At 43.2% G+C, this 23,183-nt stretch overlaps 1 protein-coding gene across 2 annotated transcripts in view; it reads left to right on the forward strand.

Annotated features, from left to right (window-relative positions):
• The window catches only part of GRB10 (growth factor receptor bound protein 10), a 313,951-nt gene that overhangs the window by 90,580 nt on the left and 200,188 nt on the right, over nucleotides 1-23,183 (forward strand). For both annotated transcript variants that reach the window (XM_077491758.1, XM_077491759.1), the window contains one exon: nucleotides 5,833-5,917. In XM_077491758.1, the coding sequence (XP_077347884.1) occupies nucleotides 5,833-5,917 (85 nt within the window). The remainder of the gene's footprint in view (nucleotides 1-5,832; nucleotides 5,918-23,183) is intronic.

Genomic DNA, 23,183 nt, shown 5'->3' on the forward strand with positions numbered 1-23,183 from the left:
CTGGTGGACGGCACTGGCTCACTAGAACGCCTTCGTTTGATGGGCCGGATATCTTCCTCCTCGGATTCAGTCAGTGTTTCACTGCTGAGGACTGGCTCATAATTTTATGTCTGCTTCAGAATCCGAATCTGAAAAGGAATCTGAAGAGGAGAGCTCCCCGTTGCTCTCGTCGGCCGTGGAAAGAATTTGGTACGCCTCCTCGGCGGAAAAGACTTGTTTAGCCATGGTTGCTGGTTAAGCCTGCACTGATGAGGTGGCACAGATGTGCACTGATGAGGTGGCACAGATGTGTACTGTTGAAGCAGCACAGAGGTGGCACAGATGTGCACTGATTGTACAGATGGGCGCTGTTTGGGTCGGCACAGATGGGCGCTGATTTATTGCACTGCTGGGTCGGCGCAGATGGGCACTGATGAGGCAGCAGATGGGCACAACACTTTTTTTTTTTTTTTTTTGGACTCACGGTATCTCTCTCCTCACACGCTATCTGTGTGTGGAGACAGATTCGGCAATGGGTGATCTCATTTGTTTACATTTGAGATCATCACCCATTGGAGGCGGCAATCGCGCTCTAAACGGCCGCTGTGATTGGCCGTTGACAGCGATCTGTGATTGGCTGTGTTCAGGGTACCCGGCCAACACAGATTTTCCCCGATGCACGCTGTGTGTGTGTGTGTGTGTGTGTGTGTGTAGACCAACTTTATCTGGGTACAATGTTGCATGACTAATTGTTTAAGGTGTGTGAGCGCTTAAATTCTTCTGGTTAAAAAGGGGGTTGGTAAGTAAAAGTAGAATCTTACCCATAACGTGATTATGTTCTTTAGCAAGGAACATGCATGCCACATTAATATGCTAACAAAATGAGTGTGCCATAAATTGCTTCCAGCATTGTCTTGGGTTTCTCTTGCTGGAGGCTGTTTTTGTGGAATCCCAGAGCCCCTGAGCAGAAGTAAATCATAAGGTGGAACTAAACAATCACTTTTTTTTTTTTTCTGCCAGAAAAGTGCTCCAAAAAAAACTCAAACATAGAATTTTTGATCTTTAGGCCATTTTCTCCCCTTCTGCTCCTAGATGCTAAAGTAGTTTGCATGGACACATAGGATAACACTTTTTTTTTTTTTTTTTTTTTAACTTCTAGGAGCGTAAAAAAAAAAACAAATGCTAGTGTGCATGGAGCCTAAGACCCCTTTCACACTGTGGGCGTTATGCAGGCGCTATAGCGTTAAAAATTATGCCTGCAATCTGCCCTCAAACAGCTGTGCCAGTTTGAGAGCCTGAGGGCTTTCCCACTGGAGCAGTGTGCTGGCAGAATGTCAGGAAGTCCTGCCAGCAGTGAAGGAGCTTTTATCGTTCCTCCACCGCTGCTCCCTATTGAAATCAATAGGGCAGCGTGGCTATACTGCCGGCAAACCACCACCATTGCAGGCAGTTTTAACCCTTTCTTGGCCACTAGTGGGGGTTAAAAGCGTCCCACTAGAAGCCGAAATGTGGTGCAAATCCGATGGTAAAATAGCTGAGTTTTACCGCCATCGCTATGGGCGCCAGTGTGAGAGGGGTCTTAAAGAGGAGTTCCCCTTGAAAAAAAAAATAGATACTACATAAACTACTAATACTGCAGCTGCTGATGAACACTTACCTGTCCCAGGGTCCAGCGATGCGGGAACAAAGCTTTGCTCGGCGGCGCTGGCATTGCAACTGTGGGCACCCGGCTGCGCATTCACTAGCTGCGCTGTGATTGGCCGCGCAGTCATCTAGGACCTGTTACATGCCACAGATGACTGATAGGAGGGAGGGGGCAAAGCTGAGTCCTTCCTGCGCCGAGGGAAAGTGACGTCCAGAGCACAGGCACTGAAGGAGGCTGACTACAAGGGACCCTCTGGCAACAGGCATTTAGAGGGGAGTTAACACATTTTGGGAATATTTTTTTTTTTTTTTTTTTTGAACACCACTTTAAAGTGGAATTTTAGTCTGAAATAGAAGTTCTACTAGAAATAGAAGTTCTTCTAAATCAGGTGGGCCCCTTTTGCAGGTATAACTATGTAAAGTATTAAGGCCCATATAGTTTAACCACTTAAGCCCTGGACCAATTTGCAGCCAAAGGACCAAGCCCCTTTTTGCGGTCGTGCGACGTGGTTTCGAAACAAAATTGGCATCCCTTTTCTCACAAATAGAGCTTTCTTTTGGTGGTATTTGATCACCTCTGCGGTTTTTATATTTTGCGCTATAAACAAAAATAGAGCGACAATTTAGAAAAAAAGCATTTTTTTTAATTTTTGCTAGAATATCCCCCAAAATGTATATAAACATTTTTTATTTTTCCCAGTTTAGGCTGATGCGTATTTTTTTGTAAAAAATAAGTCGCGATTGGTTTGCGCAAAAGTTATAGGGTTTACAAGATAGGGGCTAGTTTTATAGCCATTTTATTTTTTTAACTAGTAATGGCGGCGATCAGCAATTCTTTTTTTTTTTTTTTTTTTTTTGACTGCGACATTATGGCGGACATATCAGACATTTTTGGGACCATTGCCATTTATACAGCAATCAGTTTACTATTTAAATGCACTAATTCCTGTGTAAAGGATACTGGCAGTGAAAGAGTTTAGGGCTGAAACAACTAATCGATTATGAAATCGATTACTATTTTCATAATCGATTAATCGGGTTGTAACATAATGGGTTAATAACTAAAATGAGCCCTTTATAGTACAAAGAGCAAATCACTACTGTAAATATTACTTTCACTGTTCTATGGTAAAATTAACCCCTTACAGTAGTGATTATCTTTTTGGGCTAATTTTCATTTTTTTTAAACCCCATTATGTTACTAAACGTGTTAGACCTGGTTAACATCTGTGTTTTTTGGTGCTTTTTGCAGAAATGCGCTACATTTCATTTACATGATTTCCTATGGGACACGTTCACATCTGAAAGGGTCAGGGACTTTTAACACAAAATGGTGCTTTATTGGTTCAATATACTTCAACGGAGAAGCTGCAGAAAAGCATGTAATGCATTTTTGCAGCAACTTGTGTTTTTTTAATCTTCCCCCAAAAAAATGCAAAAATGCAAATTGCAGTAAAATGACGTGCGCAAAAAGCACTGCAGAAACGGATAAAAAGCCAACTGCATAGGGGAGTACCGAGCCTTATGCTGGTCACTGGGATCAATTTTCCGATGAGAATATTCAGACAAAACTTTGTACATTCGCTGAATGAAAATTTTGTTTGAAATTTTCACTTGTTTTTAAAATGAATGTAATATCTAAACGAAAAACATACTGTCTGAAAATTGCTTTGACTAAGAAGTCACTGTGGTTGGAAATGAACGTCAATTTGACTTTTTTTTTTTTTTTTTTAAGGTTAACCGATTAATCAAAACAATCTGCCAACTAATCGATTATGAAAGGGGGGCATGGCCTGGCATGTGACATCACTGATTGTCAGGGAACAGACAATCGGTGACAGCCACACTAGGAAGCACAGGCAGAGGTTTGTTTACAGACCTCTCCTCGTTCTTCAGCTCTGTGACCTGATCTCAGGACACGAGCGGCGATCGGGTCCGCTAGTCCCATGGTCACGGAGCTCCCAACCCACGGCTGGGCACTTAAAAGAGCAATGTACAGGTACGTGCTTGTGCCCAGCTGTGCCATTCTGCTGACTTACATCGGCGTGAGGCGGTCTGTAAGTGTTTAAAAACATGTAATGCTCATCCTGTTCTGCACGTGCTCAGTTGTGGTGTGTTTTTTTTTTTTTTTTTGCAGTGATGAATTTTCAGAGGCCACTCTGCCGACAGCCTTGGGGTCCTTTCACACGGTGCGGATCAGTGCTGATCCGCCCCGTGGATATCTGCTTGCTCAGCGGGGTTCGCCGGAGCGATCTCTGAGCAGGAAGATGACAGGTCTGTCTCTGCACACTGCGCAGGGACGAACCTGTCACAGCGCCGCTCTCCCCTATGGGTGCGGACTGCGGTCCGTCATCCGATCCGGATGGAAAAATAGCTTTTTCCTCCGTCACTTTTTTTCAGGTCTGATGTCAGCGGACATGTCACTGCTGACATCCGCTCCATAGAGCTCTATGGAGCATCCATTCAGGTCCGCCTGAAAAAAACGGACAGGCGGACCTGAACGAATCGGTAGTGTGAAAGGGGCCGAAGGCTCCATGAGCGTTATTTTATTTTATTTATTTTTTTGTGATTGGTTTTTCTTTAACGCTTGTAGAAGATAGAATAACACTGTCCATGCACACTACTTTAGGCTGTTTAGCAAATTTATTTTTTATTTTTTGAGCTTTTGTTTGGAGTTTCTTAAAGCATTTCTTGGAGCTATTTTTAGCTGCGCTTTACCGTAATTTTAGCAGCAGTATTCGTCTGCTAGTGGGGCTGTTTTACCCCCTGCTAGCGGCTGAAAAAGGGTTTAAAACGGCTCACGCTTTGCCGGTGGTATAGCCGCGCTGCCCCATTGATTTCAATGGGTAGGGGCGGTGAATGCACCGCTCCTTCACTCCTCCAAAGATGCGGCTAGCAGGACTTTATTTTTTCTACCGTCCTGCCAGTGCACTGCTCCGGTTGAAAGCCCTTCGGCTTTCACACTGGAGTGAAAGGACCTGCTTTTTCCACGGGCTATACAGGCGCTATCTTTAGCGCATGAAAAACACCTCAGTGTGAAAGGGGCCTAAATGCTAGTAAATGTCTTTGTTTTTTGAGCTAGCCGACATTATCACAGTGCTGCCCCTTTGTTTTCAATGGGGAGGAGCGGTGTAGTCTCTGCTCCTACACTGCTGCAAAGAAGCTGCTGGCAGGACTTTGTTGCCCTGCCAGCGCAGCGCCCCAGTGTGGAAGCACTCTGGCTTTCACACTGCGTTTGCAGCTGATGGTGTGTTTGTGTGTTTTTTTTTTTTTTCCAGGTGTTATTTTTAGCACTGTAGCGCCTGGGAAAACGCCTCGGTGTGAAAGGGGTCTTAAAGCAGAATTAAACCCAAGGAAGCTGCTTCTGTTTGAACCACCTGTCATGCTGCACATGTGATAGGTTATGAAACTAGAATTATTCCTGCCATTCCAGGAATGGTGTGTGTGTGGGTGTTTTTTTTTTTCTCTGTTAAATTGGTGTTTTAGTTGTGCTTTATGATTTACTGCTGTTCAGGGGCTCTGGGCGTCAGCAAAATGGCAGCCGCCAGCAAAAAACAGGAGCAATGCTGGAGGCAATTTACAACACACACTAATTTTGGTGGCATAATTAATGCGGAATGTATATTGCGTGCTAAAGAACATAAGTTAAGGGGGGGGAAGTTCCACTTTAAGGCAGTTAGAAGATCATCCGCTACAAACTCTGTACCCAAAAATGGAGAGCAACGAAACATGTGCAGAGCGAGATCGTTTATTACTGGATTTTAAACAGTATAGGCACTTAAAATTAAGTTTTTACTATACCTGCAAAAGGGCCTAGCCTGAAGTGATGATATAGCAAGGCTTAAGCTTCTGACTAAAGTTCCACGTTAGGTTTACAATACTCAATATAGCCACAGATCCTTTGCTAATCATGTGAGTCTATTCACAAAGTGCCAAGATTTTTGGTGAATACGATGCTTTCTATATTTTTACTTTCAGTGAAAAAAGTGAGTGGGGATTTAATTTCGGGTCTTTGGCTACAGAAGGAAAAGGTGTATGAAGTCTAAACAGTACTTATGATGCAATAAAATGTCTAATTTTTAGAGCTGGATCATTTTTAAAAATCATGATCACAATTCAGCGCGTGTTTGTCAAAAAAAATAAAATAAAAATTCTTAAATGTCTGTGGGGTTCATTTAATTAAATTTATTTATTTTTAATTTTTTTCAGGCTAATGTGGAACAGACCACAACTTGTTCACAGAGAGGCTTGATGGAAACTGGTTACACAGCGAAACATGTGTCCTTAAATCCAGGTATGTGCTAAAGGTAAAATGTTATAAGTGTAGTGCAAAACGGGATTTTACTTTCCATACAGCAGGTCAGGGGACATCTGGCTATAAATGTCACCTTGTGGCTTTTTAGAAGCAGACTACCTGTATGTTATGGTGCAGATTAGTTATCCCTGTAAGGAATGGTTGCATAGCCCATTCTCTGGCTACCTCCAGGTGGAAATTTGGTCTTTGTGTGTATAAAGTGTGTGCATGTATGTCAATGTGAAAGCCTTTCTACTTTAAAGAAATTTTAACCTTCACATCCCAAAGCATGTGCTTGTTTTAGGACTGTATCTTCTAGTTTAACTCTTCCTGAAATGAAACTGATCTACTCGTCTACCTCTAAAAGTTTTAGATCAGTGTTTTTTTGTTTTTGTTTTTTTAAATGGATATAAAATATTGAAACTTTTACAGCATGAATAGTCATGTCTAGGGTCTACAGTCTGCCAATATGTCCTGAAGAATTGGGTAGTAACTCAGTGCTTTCAGACTTTTATACTTGTATGTACTGGTATAGTCTACATATTTAGCTTATCTTTGTATTTTCTGTAAGAAGCTTTGTTTCCCCACACTTGGAATGGGGCACAGGCACTGACTGGCAATTCGGCTAGACTTATAATGGTATAATGCCAAGATGCACCAAAGACATTTCAATATTTTTAACAGTGAAATTTTCTAATGTTTGGAAAGATGCATTGCACCATCTACTGGTCTTTAAAAGCAACTGAGCTTGATTTGACGGCCGACTCTCCCAAAACTTGTGAAGGAATATATTACTGTAGCCTAAAGAAAACTGTCACTGAAATTGGTATTATATATTTGTCACTGAAATTGGTATTATATATTTGTCACTGAAATTGGTATTATATATTTGTCACTGAAATTGGTATTATATATTTGTCACTTTAACAGTTGTGATGACAGAAGCAGGCATGTGTGAGCAATGGCGTACCTAGCGCAGTTATCGTATTGATTATTGAACATCCTACCACTACACACCCCCCACATACTTTAAATGTCATGATTCATTTATTGGTGAAAATAATTTTGAATGCAGATCAACAATTGACAGATGCAGCAACATTTTTGACTGAATGTTGTATAACAATGTAGAAAACGATTCAAAGTTTTAATGTAAAATAAGGGTACTAATGCACTAACCAACAATAGAAAGGGGAGAGTAATGAGTAGCTGGCAACATATATAAGGTGTTCCCACACTAAAATGTAAAAGTGGCACTTTCTCTGAGCTAATAAACAAACAATACTAACTATATTAAGTCTAATATATAATGCGCAGTATTAAAGGAAGAAAATTCTTTGCAGTGTGTTTTTATTTTTTTTAATGAAGATTTTCTTGACTGTTGCATTTTATATTGTTGTTGTTGGCACTGAGTAAGCACCACATTTTTATTTTAAATGCAGTTTTAGCCCTCATTCACACGGAGCACAGCTTTGAAATTAGATTTCAGATGAACTCACACAATTTCAAAGCAGTGTTTCAGTTTGACTCCGGGGGCGACTTGAAAGACAAATGTGTGGGTTTATGCACAGATGTCTATTAAAATTGTCCCCAAAGTTGCAAAAGTAGTGCAGGAACTATGTTTGGAAATCTGTGTGGTGCTGCAAAGTCGGTGTCTCACCGATTAGGGTGCTCTTATTGCTGGCAGTAGGTTCTGCTTTTGACATGCGATTTGACCTGTCAAATTGCATTTGTGAACGGAGTAAGGCCTTTTCCACATGGGGTAAAACATATATTTTTTTTACTCATCAGAAAACAGATGCATTTTTGTCTATTGAACACACAGCTGCATAAAGATTAGTAATATCACAATGAGTACAGAGACATAAAAACAGACAGATCTTTTTTTGAGTGCAGTCCTTTTTACACATATACTGGAACACTGACAATGAACAATTCTTTTACGCATACTCACATTTACATCTTACTCCAGAATTTTTGTCAACGTGGTAAATTACATCCGTGTGCAATTGGCCTAATAGTGGCACAGTTTATGTATTGCCCCCACAACACCAGGAAATGCCAAAACATGGCATGCAATAAAATTTTAGTTTTAGGAGTCTGCATGCTTTAATGGCCAATAAGCTGCAATGCTGATCAGTGTATTCAGATGGTGGGGGGAGTTTTTGCTCTCAGAATACAACAGTGTAGCAGGAAGGGTTCCCCTCATCCACCTCAAATATAGTTGCGTAGTTAGTGGTTGAAAATGGACACAAGTCCATCCAGTTCAACCACAAAAAAATGGCATCATACAATCCCATATACCCAATTCTATACCCACAGTTGATCCAGGGGAAGGTGAAAACCCCCAGCAGAGCATGATCCAGTTTGCTAAAGCCGGGAGAAAATTTCTTCCTGATCCCCCTGCGCCTAACTAACAGGTCTATAGTTACTTGGTAAAGACTGTTCCCTTTTTAAATACAGGCACCACATTGGCCCTGCACCAATCCAGTGGTACTATTCCTGTCATTGAGTCCCTAAAAATTAGATACAATGGCTTTGAAATTACAGAGCTCAATTCTTTTTGGATCCGTGGGTGGATGCCATCAGGTCCAGGTGCTTTATCCACCTTTTTATTCTGTCCAAATATTTCTGGACCATATCACTTTTGAGCCATTGTGGATTTAGGACTGTCACTACCACTCCCATTATGGACATGAGCTCCCCCCGTGCTCCTTTGTATACACAGAGCTGAAGAAAGTATTTAATAAATTATCCTTCTTTGTCCCCAGTCACCCACTCCAGATTTTGCAAAGGGCCTAAATGCTCAGACTTGACCTTTTTACTATTAATATATTTGAAGAATTTTTTGGGGGTTTGTCCTATCTTTTGCAATCTGTCTTTCGTTTTTTGAATTTTTACATAATCTGTTATATTCTTTGTAACATTTAAATGACACTAGTGTATGTATGTATGTTACTTTGCAGTGAGCTCACAGACTGGGAGAGAATATTGGCATCAATGGGCACAGAATTGGGAATTCTTCAAAAAGACCAAGTCCTGGAGAGCAGCCCCTCATCCTTGGAAAATTTGCTCTCTTGAAATTTAGTGGTTTTTATCTTTCACGTATGATTTTTGCTTACAGCTGACATCAAATGAAATCATGGTCACTGCTACCCAGGTGTTCCTTTATCTGAACATCAGTAATGCGCTCTGCATGGTTTGAGATTACCCGGTCCAATAGAGCATCATTCCTAGTTGGGGCCTCAAACTGGACCTTAAAATTGTCCTGTCATAGGTTTATAAATTTTTGCCCTTTTTAAATACGTGGATGGGAGAATCTTTTCAGGTTTTTTCCCCTATGGCCAGTTTGCCTTGACAATGGCTATGATTTGTGACTTGTCCGGATTGCCTTTTTTTTGCATATTGTGGAAATATGCAGGCAATAAACAAGCAAAGTGACAATGTGATCAACAGACAGTAAAACAAGACCCTATATGACCAGAAGATGAGACCTATTTAGAATTTAAGGGATTCATTAATCGTACATTTCCTAGGGTCTGGAACCTGCCTGCAATGTGTCCTTTAGGCACTGGGTTCTGCCAGTGTTTCCCAGACCTTGAGGTATAAGCCACAAGGTTGTGTGGTGGTGTATGGGGGTGTTTTTTTTTTATTTTTTATCCAGAACTGGCATGTCCTATGGTTTGACGCAATCTCTGGGAGCTCTTAAATATGCTGTCATGGCTGAGGCAAAACTTACTGGATTGTTAACATTGAACATCAGTTTTTTTAAATCCCCCTCCAATTCCTTAATTTTTTTTTTTTTTTTCAATAAACGTGAGGAATTTCATGGTACATCATTAGTGCATTAGTGTCTCCTATACTCTTTTTTTTTTGCGCTTTCTACATTTTTCCTTCAGTGTGAAGTAGCTTCTTCCCATCTCTATAGGGGATATGTGGTTCATATCAGTTAGTCCTTGCTGACTACAGTGACATGGCCACCTCTGGCAATGTTTTGCCTAATCAGTTTTGATTAAAACAAAGCTTTAAAACATGTTGGATCCCAGGCCCAAGGGTCGCAGTCTTGCATCTGGTCTCCAGTGCTCTAATGCTGAAGGCTAGTGGAACTTTTTATATATCAAGATCTCGGCAATCTGCATATTCAAGTCATGTGACACCTCATGGCTTGGTGAAAGTTTGTGAGTAGGGTTGAGCAAACTTTTGTGGATTTTTGGGTTTTCCGGACCCGAACAACTTACTGTATGTTTGATGGCGCTTTTTAAACAGCTGCAGGGCAGCCCATCAACATGCCTACTAATGCCATGGCTGTGATTGGCCAGTGCAGCATGTGACCCAGCCGCTATATAAGCTAGAGGCACATAGCATGTCACTGCTTTAGATAGTGTAGGGAAAGGTTGCTGCTTTGAGGGAGAGAATTAAGAGTCATGCTTCAGAAATCTAATTAGCGATCTACCTTGATTTTCTTGTGTGGGTGCAGTGCACAATCTTTTTACCCTGCCCTGAGCCCACTGCCAGAGAAAATATAACTTTTATCCATTTGTTAGGTTGGTGTTGGTGGGCATTTTATGCAAGCTCAGTGCACCAGCACTGCATAGGTTACTGTGAAATAAACCCTTTAGATAATGTTGCTCTATTCGGCTATTCTAAATACGCCCATTTAGGGCAAAAACAAATATTTTGCAGTGTTTCCTGCATATCTATGTGTGAGACACACTGTAGATATGATTCTATTCTGCTATTCAAAAAACACCCATTTAGGGCAAGATCCTAAATTTGAGACATATGAACGTCAAATAAGGGACGTAGCCCTGGTCGTGGAGCTCCTGTTGCAGGGAGAGGACGTGGTCGATCTGTGTCAGCTACACGCACAAGTGAAACGCCTTCCTCAGGTGTGAGTAGGCGACAGCCTGCAGCTGTATTTGGTCCGGCCTAATGTGGCTCTACGAATGTTGAGGCCAGGACAAGTACAGGCAATAGTAGATTGGGTTGCTGATTGATCTTTCAGCAGGAGACTGGAGGCACTGAGTTGGCACCTGCAGCCAATGTCCATCGGTCTTTCACCTTACCCCCTTGCAAATCAGTCAAGCAGTCTGAGCCCCAAATCATGCAGCAGTCTCTTCCGCTTTTTGATGAGTTAGCAGGGTTTTCCAGAGCCATCCACCTAGCCCTGCACCAGAAGTGGAAGAGATTGAGTGCACCAATGACCAACCAATCATGTTTGAAGAGGCGTACATGGGAAGACCAATGCAGCACGTCTCGGATGATGATGAAACACGGGTGCCAACTGCTGCTACTTTTGCAATTGTGCAGACCGACAAGGAGGCCAGGGGTGAAGACTGGGTGGAGGACGATGAGGTCCTCGACCCCCACATGGAATCTGTCATGCAGGTGAGGTGACCTGTGTATTTTGGAGGAAGAGGCGGTTGCACAGAGCCACCAGCACAGCAGAAGAGGGAGCAGGGTGCAAAAGCAGAGCATCTGTCCCCTAGACGGTATGCCTGCTACTGCCCAATGCAGCAAGGGACCCGAGCACACTAAAGCCAGGTCCAAGGAGTTTCCTAGTGTGGCAGTTCTTCAGACAATGTGCTGATGACAAGACACGAATGATTTGCACGCTGTGCAATCAGAGCCTGAAGAGAGGCATAAACATTCTCAACCTGAGCACGACCAGGCATTTAAATGCACAGCACGAGCTGCGGTGGAGTGGATACCTCAAAAACCAAGAAAGGTCTCTGGCTCCTCCTGCTTCCTCTTCTGCTGTAGTCTTGGCCTCTTCATCCACCTCTGTAGTGACAGTGGCACCGGCCAACCCGCAAACAGAGGATCTGCCAGCAACACTACCACCTGGGTCACAAACCATCTCCACAATGTCCCAATGAAGTGTGAGTTGCTCTGCGGAACGGCACCACTTCACCACCAATAACTGGGGCTCCATGCGAGACCTGTGTGCCTTGTTGCGCTGTTTTGAGTACTCCACCAACATGGCCAGTGCTGATGACGCCGTTCTCAGCGTTACTATCCCAGTACTATCCCTCCTTGAAAAACTGCTTTGGGCGATTATAGAAGAGGATGTGCACGGGAGGAGGAAGAGGGATTTCCAAGGCTTTCAGGGCAGTCATTCACAAGTGGCTCTGAGGGTGGGTTCCTGCACAAACGGCAGGTACACAATTGTCCAGCAAGGGCACAGCTCTGGAGGATGAGGAGATAGAGGAACCATGTTCACAGCAGGGTAGCACCCAGACCAGCTCATGGCCATCACTGGTGTGTGGCTGGGGGGGGGGGGGGTTCAGAGGACACAGACTATACACCTCCCACAGAAGACAGCTTTTCGTTGCCTCTGGGCAGCCTGGCGCACACAAGCGATTACATGCTGCAGTGTCTCTGCAATGACTGCGAAATTGGTGCTAACTGGTGCTGATTACTGGCTGGCCGCGCTGCTGGATCCCTGTTACAAGGACAACGTAGCATCCTTAATGCGCGAGTACAAGTGCACCCTGGTAGATGCGTTGCTGGTGGCATTCCCACCTGACAGCAGGGGCACAGTGGAAGCACAAGGCGAAGGCAGAGGAGGCGGAAGAGGTTGCAAATGCAGCCGGGGCACCACCAGCACCTCAGAAGGTAGGGTTAGCATGGCCGAAATGTGGAAAAGCTTTGTCGGCACACCACAAGAACCAGCACCACCAGCTGATATGGATTATCTTAGGAGGCAGTATGTGTGCACACGCCTGCACGTACTGAATGACGGGTCTGCTCCCTTCAACTTCTGGGTTTCCAAATTGGGCACATGGCCTGAGCTTGCCCTTTACGCCTTGGAGGTGCTGGCCTGCCCTGCAGCCAGTGTATTATCTGAATGTGTATTTAGCATGGCAGGGGGCATTATCACAGACAAGTGCAGCCGCCTGTCCAGAGCCAATGTGGACAAGCTCGCGTTCATTAAAATTAACCAGGCATGGATACCACAGGACTTGTCCGTACCTTGTGCAGAATAGACATGTATACCGGCCTTGCCCAGCCATTGTTGTATTTTTGATCTTTCTCAGTCCTTTTGGGGTGCACCCTAATTTAAAAAAATAAAATGAAAAACAAAAACCAGCGTTGGCTACTTCGTGCTCCTCCTCTGCCGCTTCCAACTACACCGCCACCTCAGCCTCCTACTCCATATGGACCTCATCCTAGGTCAGGGCTCGACAAAACCCGGGCGTGTTTAGGGGAGGATCAAGTGGCGTTCCCTGTGTGTTTGCGTTAAATTTTGTCAAATGTGGAGTCAGGGTGGCGGTAAATGTCTTATAATAGGGGTTAGGGAGACCATCGGGCCTGGAGCAGAACCTGATGTTCTTAATGACTTCCTCTACCTCTTCTGAGAAGGGGGGTCTCCCGCATATTATTATTATTATTATTATTATTATTATTATTATTATTATTATTATTATTATTATTATTATTATTATTATTATTATTATTTTTTTATGTATTTTATTTCCCTTTCCACATTTGTTTGCAGAGTACTTGCCATGCTCTTAACATTTTGCTCAAGACAGTCCTACTGAGTACTATACTTTCTATACACCTAGAATGTTGTCAGTTGGTTAATTCAGGTGAATTGATAACTTAAAGCGGCAGTAAACCCGCATTTTTTTTTTTTTTTTTTTTTAAACCTGCAAAGCAAAAGGCATAATGAGCTAGTATGCACCGCATACTAGCTCATTATGAAATACTTACCTTAGAACGAGGCCCCGACATCTGGCCCGATCCACTGACATGCTCCCTCGGCGTCTCTTCCGGGTATCGCGGCTCCGGTGCTTTGAGTGGCCGGAGCCGCGATATCGTCACTCCCGCGCATGCGCGCGGGAGATTTCAGTCCGGCCGGACGAGCGCTGCTGGATTTTCACGGCGAGAACCCCCTTGTGCGCATGCGCCGCTGCAGTCAGCGGCGCATACCGAGGGGGAATATCTCCTAAACCGTACAGGTTTAGGAGATATTTTTTTTTACCTACAGGTAAGCCTTATTATAGGCTTTCCTGCAGGTAAAAGTTAAAAAATTGACCATACAACCACTTTAATTTTTCAGGCAAGCTCACAGCTGACCACAATAGACAAGATCTCGATCATCCACTTCTAGAGGCATCGGCTCTTCATCAGACAAATTGATCTATTGCTGAAGTGAGATTAGTAGCCATTCTAGTAATCTGTGGCATTAAGAAATGTTGATTTGTTACAACTTAAATTCTGATTCACCTCAATTTAAAAAAGCTCTGACTGGGCCATTCCAAAACTTTAATCTTCTTGTGAAGCCATTCCTTTCTTTTTGGATACAGTTGCAAAAAAGTGAACCCTTTTTGGAATGCTATGGATTTCTGCATGGATTGGTCAAAAAATGTGATCTGATCTTCATCTAAGTCATAACAATAAACAGTCTGCTTAAACTAATAAAACACAGAATTAAATGTTACAATGTTTTTATTGAAGACGCCATGTAAACCATTCACAGTGCAGGTGGAAAAAGTAGGTGAACCCTTGTATTTAACTGGCTGACCCTCCTTTTGGCAGTAACAACTTCAATCAAACGTTTCCTGTATTTGCAGATCAGACGTGCACAACGGTCAGGAGTAATTCTTGACCATTGCTCTTTACAGAACTGTTTCAGTTCAGCAATATTATTGGGATGTCTGGTGTGAATTGCTTTCTTGAGGTCATGCCACAGCATATCAATCAGGTCAGGACTCTGACTGGGCCATTCCAGAAGGTGTATTTTCTTCTGTTTAAGCCATTGTTTTACTTCTATGCTTTGGGTCGTTGTCCTGTTGCAACATCCATCTTCTGAGCTTTAGCTCATGGACAGATGGCCTTAAGTTCTCCTGCAAAATGTCTTGATAAACTTGGGAATTCATTTTTCCTTCGATGATGGCAATCTGTCCAGGCCCTGACGCGGCAAAGCAGCCCCAAACCATGATGCCCCCACCACCATACTTCACAGTTGGGATGAGGTTTTGATGGTGTGCTGTGCCTCTTCATCCAGTGTTTCTTCCAAACAACTCAACTTTGGTTTCATCTGTCCACAGAATATTTTGCCAGTACTGCTGTGGAACATCCAGGTGCTCTTGTGCAAACTAAACATGTAGCAATGTTTTTTTTTTTTTTTTTGTTTTTTTTTGGACAGCAGTGGCTACCTCCTGTGTTATCCTCCCCATGAAATCCATTCTTGTTTAGTGTTTTGCGTATCGTAGATTTGCGAAACAGGGATGTTGGCATATGCCAGAGACTTTTGTAAGGCTTTAGCTGACACTCTAGGATTCTTCTTAACCTCATTGAGCAGTCTGCGCTGTGCTCTTGCAGTCATCTTTACAGGACACACACTCCTAGGGAGAGTAGCGGCAGTGCTGAACTTTCTCCATTTATAGACCATTTGTCTTACTGTGGACTGAACAGCAAGGCTTTTGGATATACTTTTATAAACCTTTCCAGCTTTATGCAAGTCAACAATTCTTAATCGTAGGTCTTCTGAGAGCCATTTTGTGCGAGGCATCACTCAGGCAATGCTTCATGTGAAAAGCAAACCCAGAACTGTGTGTGTAAATATATCTCGCGCAGCTATTACCAACACCTCCAATCTCATTGATTGGGCTCCAGTTGGCTGACACCTCACTCCAATTAGCTCTTGGAGATCTCATTAGTCTAGGAGTTCACATACTTTTTCCACCTGCACTGTGAATGTTTACATGGTGTGTTCAATAAAAACAAGGTAACATTTAATTCTTTTTGGGTTATTATTTTAAGCAGACTGTGATTGGTCATAAAATGTGATCTGATCTTCATCCAAGTCACAATAGACAATTTGTGCAGAAATCCATATCCTTCCAAAAGGGTTCACACTTTTTTTTTTTTTTTGCAACTGTATATGCTTTGGATTGTCATACTGGTGTTCAGCTTTCTAGCAGAAGCCTGAAGGTTTTGTGCCAATATTGGCATTTGGAACTGTTCATACCTCCCTCTACCTTGAATACCCCTGTTCCAGCTGAAGGAAAAACTGCCCCAAAGCATGCTGCTTCACTGTGGGTATGGTGTTCTTTTGGTGATGTGCAGTATTTTTGTGCCAAACTTAGTTTGGTAATTATGGCCAAAAAGTTCAACCTTGGTTTCAGCACACCAGAACACATTTCCACGTGATTTTGGGAAACTTCAGATGTGTTTTTGCTAAATTTAACCGGGCTTGGATGTTTTTCTTTAAAGAGGAGCTCCACCCGATTTTTAACATATCTAAAATGGATTGAATGTCATTATTTCAAAACGGAAGTTTTTTTTTTTTTCCTTCTGAAGTTGTGCATTTCCTGTCTATGGGGATCGTGTGGCTATTTCACAATATCCTCCATCTGCACTGTCTCCTGGGAGCTTTTCATAGTTCCCAGGAGTCGGTGCGGCAGCCTGGCACGAGTTATCGCAAGATTCTTGTATTACTTGCTCAGCTAGGTTGCCATCTCAATGTGACGGGGCTTCCTACGATGACGCCCGTTGTGATGGCAACCGGAGCTGTCGACTGCGCTTGGAATTGCGGTGACTGCGCATGCGTGAGATCTTGGCTCAAACAGGCGGTGCATGCTGGTCCATTAGACGCACAGTGTCTCGGAAGAGGATGCCTGTGGGCTTTACATGCCCACAGGCAAGATGACAACCATCAGCATACGCTTTTATAACTTAGTTTTTGTGGCGAAAACTGACTGCAGAATTATTTTTAAAATGAACAAGTGAGCAATATATGTAAAGCTATAAATCATTGTCATGATGCAAAAAAAGTTGGCGACAGTGACCCCGCTTTAAAAGGCTTCCATCTTGCCACTCTACCCCATAGCCCAGACATGTGAAGAAAATGGGACATTGTCATATGTACCACACAGCCAGTACTTGCCAGATATTCCTGCAGCTCCTTTAACATTGCTGTAGGCCTCTTGACCAGTTTTCTAGTCTTTTCATCAATTTTTGAGGGACATGCAGTTCTTTGTAATGCCATATTTCTTTATCTGTCATGCATCACGCAGGACACAGGCTAATAATATACTGGACTATATACACCATCTCTAGGTGAATGGACATTGGTAGACAAAGTCTTAGACAGGAAGTCTGCCCCTTTAGAAAACCTTCAATCAGGAAGTGCTTCAGTTTTTTTTTTTTTTTTTTTTTTTTACCAGTCTGCAAGGTGAATGGGCACGTTTAAGCTCTCAAGCTCCAGGTCTTGAGTCCCAAGAATGGTTCCTTATAATCAAAGGATTGACCGATCAGAAAAAAGCGTTTATAAAAGCATAATTAAGATACCCGAGCCTCGCATAGACAGAACGTTTCTGCAAGATTTTGCCTCTAACGCAACCTTCGGGATCTGGACCCTGCATAGTGGAATCCTGTACACCCCAGAGCTAAGACATTCCTGGTGCTGTACAGCTCCAAGGGAGTGGGACCCTAAAATATGAAGTGTACCCAGTCCTTGAAGGTCCCAAGTGACAACCTGCTGTGATGGGTAAAGCTTTTTCTAAGGCTACCCTGCACCTGGAGGGGTACGTGAAAACCCCTTATTGTGGGGGTGCCCCAGGGATTGTAACAATCCATCAAACTAGCTAGAGGCTGTACACCTGTGTGGCGGTGACCACAGAGTTTTCAGGCTAGCTGCTGTCTGGGTCAGAGTACCTTGTCTTGGCTTTTCTGAAGTCCACACATGGGGGTTCACCATTGCACATGATTCATGTGGTGCACAAATTCATGGTGGCCATGGGGCTTGTGGCTTCACCACACATTTGTTGTGTGCATACCCAGCTGCTGTGCAGAGGATGAGGTACACAGCCAGTCTATTCAAACTCAAGGTGGCTGACACGTGGTGCTTCCAAGAGACAGCTGTGGGACAGCAAGCTCTGAACCATTTCTCTTCAGCAGTTCATTCCTCCTTTTCCTGGGTCATGTGAGTTCCCCAGGTGTTTGGCACTTGGCAGGCTAAGGTGCTCAGCCGGATTGTTGCATAGGGGCTTGGTGAGCCCCATTAAAGGGTCTCCCTTCTGGGGTAAATGCTAAACCCTGTTACTCCCTTTTTTTTGTTGCTTGCAATGTTTTCAAGAGGCAAAGGGCTAACACTAGAGGGAAGGGCACATCTATGTCACCAGTAGGGCTGCAACTATTTTCATAATCAGTTATTTGGCCGATTATTGCTTGGATTAATTCAGTTAATAACCTTTAAAAAAAGTGGGTCAAAGTGATCATTTTCAACCACAGTGGTGGGAAAATTTGGAAATGGAGAACTTCTTGGTCAAAGGAATTTTTCAGACAATGTATGTGGTTTTCATTCAGAAATTACATTTTTTTTTTAAAAACAAGTGAATTTCAAACAAAATTCTTTCAATCAGCGAATGTACAAAGATTTTTCGTCTGACTATTCTCATCTGAAAATGGATCTGTGTGACCAGCATAAGGCTAGGTATGCAGTTTGCATTTGATCTGTTTCTGCAGTGCTTTTTGCAGCTTTTTTTTTGGGGGGGGGGGGTGGTTTGCGCACGTGATTTTACTGCGATTTGCATTCTTTTTTGGGCAGATTAAAAAACAATTTGCTGCAAAATGCATACATGCTTTTCTGCAGCTTCTCCATTGAAGTATATTGAACCAATAAAGCACCATTTTGCGTTTAAAAGTCCCTGACCCTTTCAGATGTGAATGTGTCCCATAGGAAACCATGTAAATGAACTGTAGTGCATTTCTGCAAAAAAGCACCAATAAACATATAGATGTGAACCAGGTCTAAGACTTGGTAACATAATGGGGTTAAAAAAACTAAAATGAGCCCTTTATAGTACAAAAAAAGCAGATAATCACTACTGTAAGGGGTTAATTTTTTTACTTTGAAAGTAATATTTACAGTAGCGATTATATTCTTTGTACTATAAAGGGCTCATTTTATTTTTTTATTTTTTTTACCCCATTATGTTACTGGCCAATTATGAAAATAGTAATCGATTCATTTCATAATCGATTAGTAGTTTCAGCCCTAGTCACCAGTAGCTCCTGAGGAGCCTAGTCAAAACCCTAGATTTGTATCCACTGAAAGACCAGAGGCATCCGGGCCATTGACATCCTCCCAGAATCGCCCACCCCTGGGGCGCGCACACAGGAGTATCTGTGACCTCCGAACCCGGCGCATCATGGATCACGGTAAATGGCTGTTGACAGCTCCCGTTTTACCATGTGACCACTTCATCCAATGGCTGATCACTTGTAAACGGGCATGTCCGGTTTCTCTCTTCCCTATCTGTATCAATCAACACAGTGAGAGGGGAGAGATTGGGTGTTGTGGGCTGGATCTGTAGTCCTGCACAGTGCTGATCTGCGCCCATTGCAGCCTCATCCATCATCCATGCTCAGCCATCCCTCTGTCATACTCATCCAGCCATTCATGCTCTGCCATCCATCCATTCAGTGATTGGCACCATAGCTCGTGGACTCTAATTTTCACAAAGACCAAATACATACACCAATTTTTTTTTTTTTACCGAAAATATATATAGCCGTATACATTTTGGGCAAACTTTCTGAATGATTAACTCGCAAAATGTTATAACAAATGAAGAAAAATGCATTTTAAAAATTTTTCTTTCTTTTTTTTATAGCGCAGAAAAAAACCCCAGTGGCTATTAAATACCACCAAAAAACTCTACCCAACTCTGTCTTGTCCTGATATAGGCCGATGTTTTTGGACTGCTTTAACCACATGCTGACCTCTGCAAGCCGATATGTCGGTACAATGGCAGCAGCGGGCAAACCTGTATGTCCCCATTAATTGGCTGGGCCAGCCCATCACATACAGCGTGACCATGGGACCCGTGGACTGTCTGCCAGTGATCGTGCCTGGGCAGAGGTGTGTTCTATCCACTGTCCATATCCCAGGGGTAGAGAACTGGAAGGCAGATTCTCAGCCGCCAGCAAATCTAATCTGCCCAGGGGAATGGTCCAACACCCAAGGGTGTTCTGTGAAATGTTCCAGCGTTCGATGGCCAGATGTTGATCTATTGGCATCCAGGTTCAACAACCTACATCAGTTTTTGTCCCCATCAAGGGATCCTCTGGCAATCGGACCAGATGTTCTGGTAGTTCCATAGAGCCACTACTCTCTAGCCCCTCCCAATCACTTTCCTTCCACATTTGTTGTGCAGGATTCGTAGAGGGGGTTGCAGTTGTTCTGGTGGCACCAGCTTGGCTCAGAAGGCCCTAGTTCCTGGAGAGTGAGATTAATAGATGGGCTATGGACACTTCTGTGCCACCCTGATCTACTGTCTCAAGGTCCTATATTCCACTCCAATTTAGTCACTAAATGTGAGGGCATGGCTTTTGAAGCCAGGGTGCTGAAGGATTATGGCATCATATGGCCGTGAAAGCTAAACTAAGAAGATTGCCCATAAGGTCTGGAAGCCTTTTTTTTTTTTTATTTTTTTTTTTATTCCCCCCCCCCCCCATGTAAAACCAGAAAGGGGCATTCTCAGAAGAATGCTCTTTTCTACAGTTGGCTGTGGAAATAAGATTGGCTTTGAGTACAATCAGAGGTCAGATTTTGGGACAACTTGTTTGCCTCCCTCCCCATTAGGTCACCTATGTGTCCTGGGGACTTAAATTTGGTGCTGTCTGTTACAGAAACAACCATTTTTGATCCCATCGAGGAAATTCAATTAGTCTTGCTGTCACACAAGCTAGCCTTCCGGCCCTTTCATGTTGGGACCCATACACCTAATCCTTCCACACAAGGTGGTGTTGCGTCCTATTCTAACCTTCCTACCAAAGGTGGTGTCAGCCTTTCGTTTAAATTAGGACGTTGTTTTGCCTTATTTATTTTTTTCTCTCAGCCTCGTTCGGCGGAATGGACTGCTGCTTTCCTTGGATGTCCATTTTTATTTGTCTAGATCTACAGAGATCCAAGGATCAGACTTCACCTTTATTGTTTTAATAGAAGGACCCAAGAAGGGGCAGGCAGCTTCCATTGCCAATTGGGTCCACCAGTTGGTCATTTCAGGCCTATGGTCTGAAACGTATGGCTACTCCCTTTAGAGTGAACGGTCATTCTACCAGGGTTGTAGGAACCTCCTGGGGTTTTCACCATCTGGTATCTGGCTCGGAGGCTCAGATTTGTAAGGCTGGCCTCCAGTTCATGCATTCAAGATTTTAACAGGTAGATGTTGGAGCAGCCAAAGATTCAGCTTTTGGCCATATTGTACTACAGTTATAATCCAAAGAAAGGGCATAGTTGGTGCTACCTGTATACTGAAGAGAGATCTACTAGATGACTCTTCAGTAGCTTTAGGCAATTTCAAACAATGGTAGCAAATATACAGTGAGGCTAGGTCCTTTAGCTCAACCTCAAGGGTATTGTGGTCCACCCTTGCGTGATGAGACTAGCAACCCACAAACTGAGCCCACACATGGGATCCACATCCTAACCAAGAGAATATTATAAAAATTCAACTAAACTGTGCTAGTGCCTATGTGACCAACATGCTATAAGCCCTGTTAAATACACTTCTATAGTGCATAAATACCAGAACATCAAAATGACAAAATCAAAGTGTGTACCTAGGTGTCCGCAAAACTACTTGTTAAAATATATAAAGAAATTGTCCAAAAGTGCAAAGTCCACAAAAGGAAATAAGTGATGAACCCCAAAAGAAAAATGCAAAAGTTTTTCTGCACCAAAAAACAAACGACACAGCAATAGCTCCACTCAAAATATAAATGCTCCCACTCCTGTGCGGTTAAATGTTCATGCTCTAATTGTTGAAAGTGACTTCTAGTGTTAAAATATTCTTCATAGGTTACTTGTAGTGCTCATAAAAGCTTCATAGGTGACTTTCGTGCTCCCCCTCTTGGGTCTCCACTCATAAACTCCTCTAACCCCTGCAGGGGTAGTGTGCATGTCGATCCACAATGTAGACCAGTGCAGGGTGTCAGCATCCACAATCCTCTAAGCAGTCTTCAGATATCCAAGCATTAATGAATATAATGGACCATATTTCTCATCAAAGAAAAGATTGGCTCCCATAGTGCAGTAGTCGAAAGATTTTTATTTAAAAAAAATGTATATAAAAAAAACTGGAAAAAACAGATATATTTGTATAAAAAATATATTGGGGAACCAGGGTCCATACAGGAAGGTGCTTTTCCCCAAAAAGGCTCTAAGTGATGGCTAAAAATACAGACTAGGCTGTGGGGGAGCAGCGTGAGTTCCAGCTGCGTACCACCCACCCGCTCTGTTATCAGAGGTCACGTGGTGTGCGTGATGCCGTACGCGTTTCATCATGGAGGTCTTCAGCAGTGATCACGTAAAACACCACCCGGTAAATAAGGGAGAGTGTCCCAAGGTCCCACCCACTTGGTCTCCGACTCAGCCAATCCTAAGAGGCGGGGAGTCCCATGCATATCCAGCAAAGGATAAGTAGGGAAAAACCAAAGGCATCTTACTGCTAAACCAGTGGGAAGATTGGCACATTGGACTTGTCGTCCCTGAAATAATGCAGTACCATACAATAAGCAGCGCACATAAAACACAATGCAGTGTAAATGAAAATAAAATATAAATCTCTAAATATTTAATCCTCTATTATATCCAAACTCCCCTTATGGGTTCAAATTAAAAACACAGGTGGCAGACAAAGCCAGATACCTCTGTTATAAACATAATCACTATATAGCATAAATCCAGGCACAAATAAAAATGCCCAAACCTGGACCATATGTATATATTGCTCAATAATGCCCCCCCCCCCCACCACTCCCCCCTACATCCAGCAGATGGGTGGGAATGCCCCGAACCCCCCTCCCTATGCCAGAGCCTATATGATGAGGAAGCCAGATCAATCAGGGTCAAATATACCACATACTCCGACATGGAGACTGGCGGGTCATATGCCCACAATCCCCAGAGGTAGCAGGTACCAGCTTACTACAACATACCAACTTATGGACATATGGGAAACCTCATAAGCTAACAAGGGGGACTGCCTGTGTGTATACACATAAGGTGGCTGCAACAATATGAACCCAGTAGTGTACCGTACTCTTATTACTCCCAAATCATGGATTGGCTATGAAGCAGTTGAGCACTCTGTCCAGGTTGATTCCCCTAGGGGCAAGGGACCACAACTGATCCAAGCTGTTTCATTGTTTCCTCCTCCAGTGATCTTTGAGGTCAATTCCATAAAATATTAGACCAGTAGGGTCCCTATGGTGTACCTGATCAAAATGGTGTGATTGTTTGGGG

Source organism: Lithobates pipiens, unplaced genomic scaffold (assembly GCF_037356315.1).
Source record: "Lithobates pipiens isolate NorthernLeopardFrog02 unplaced genomic scaffold, aLitPip1_a1.2 Scaffold_19, whole genome shotgun sequence".
Classification (NCBI taxonomy): domain Eukaryota; kingdom Metazoa; phylum Chordata; class Amphibia; order Anura; family Ranidae; genus Lithobates; species Lithobates pipiens.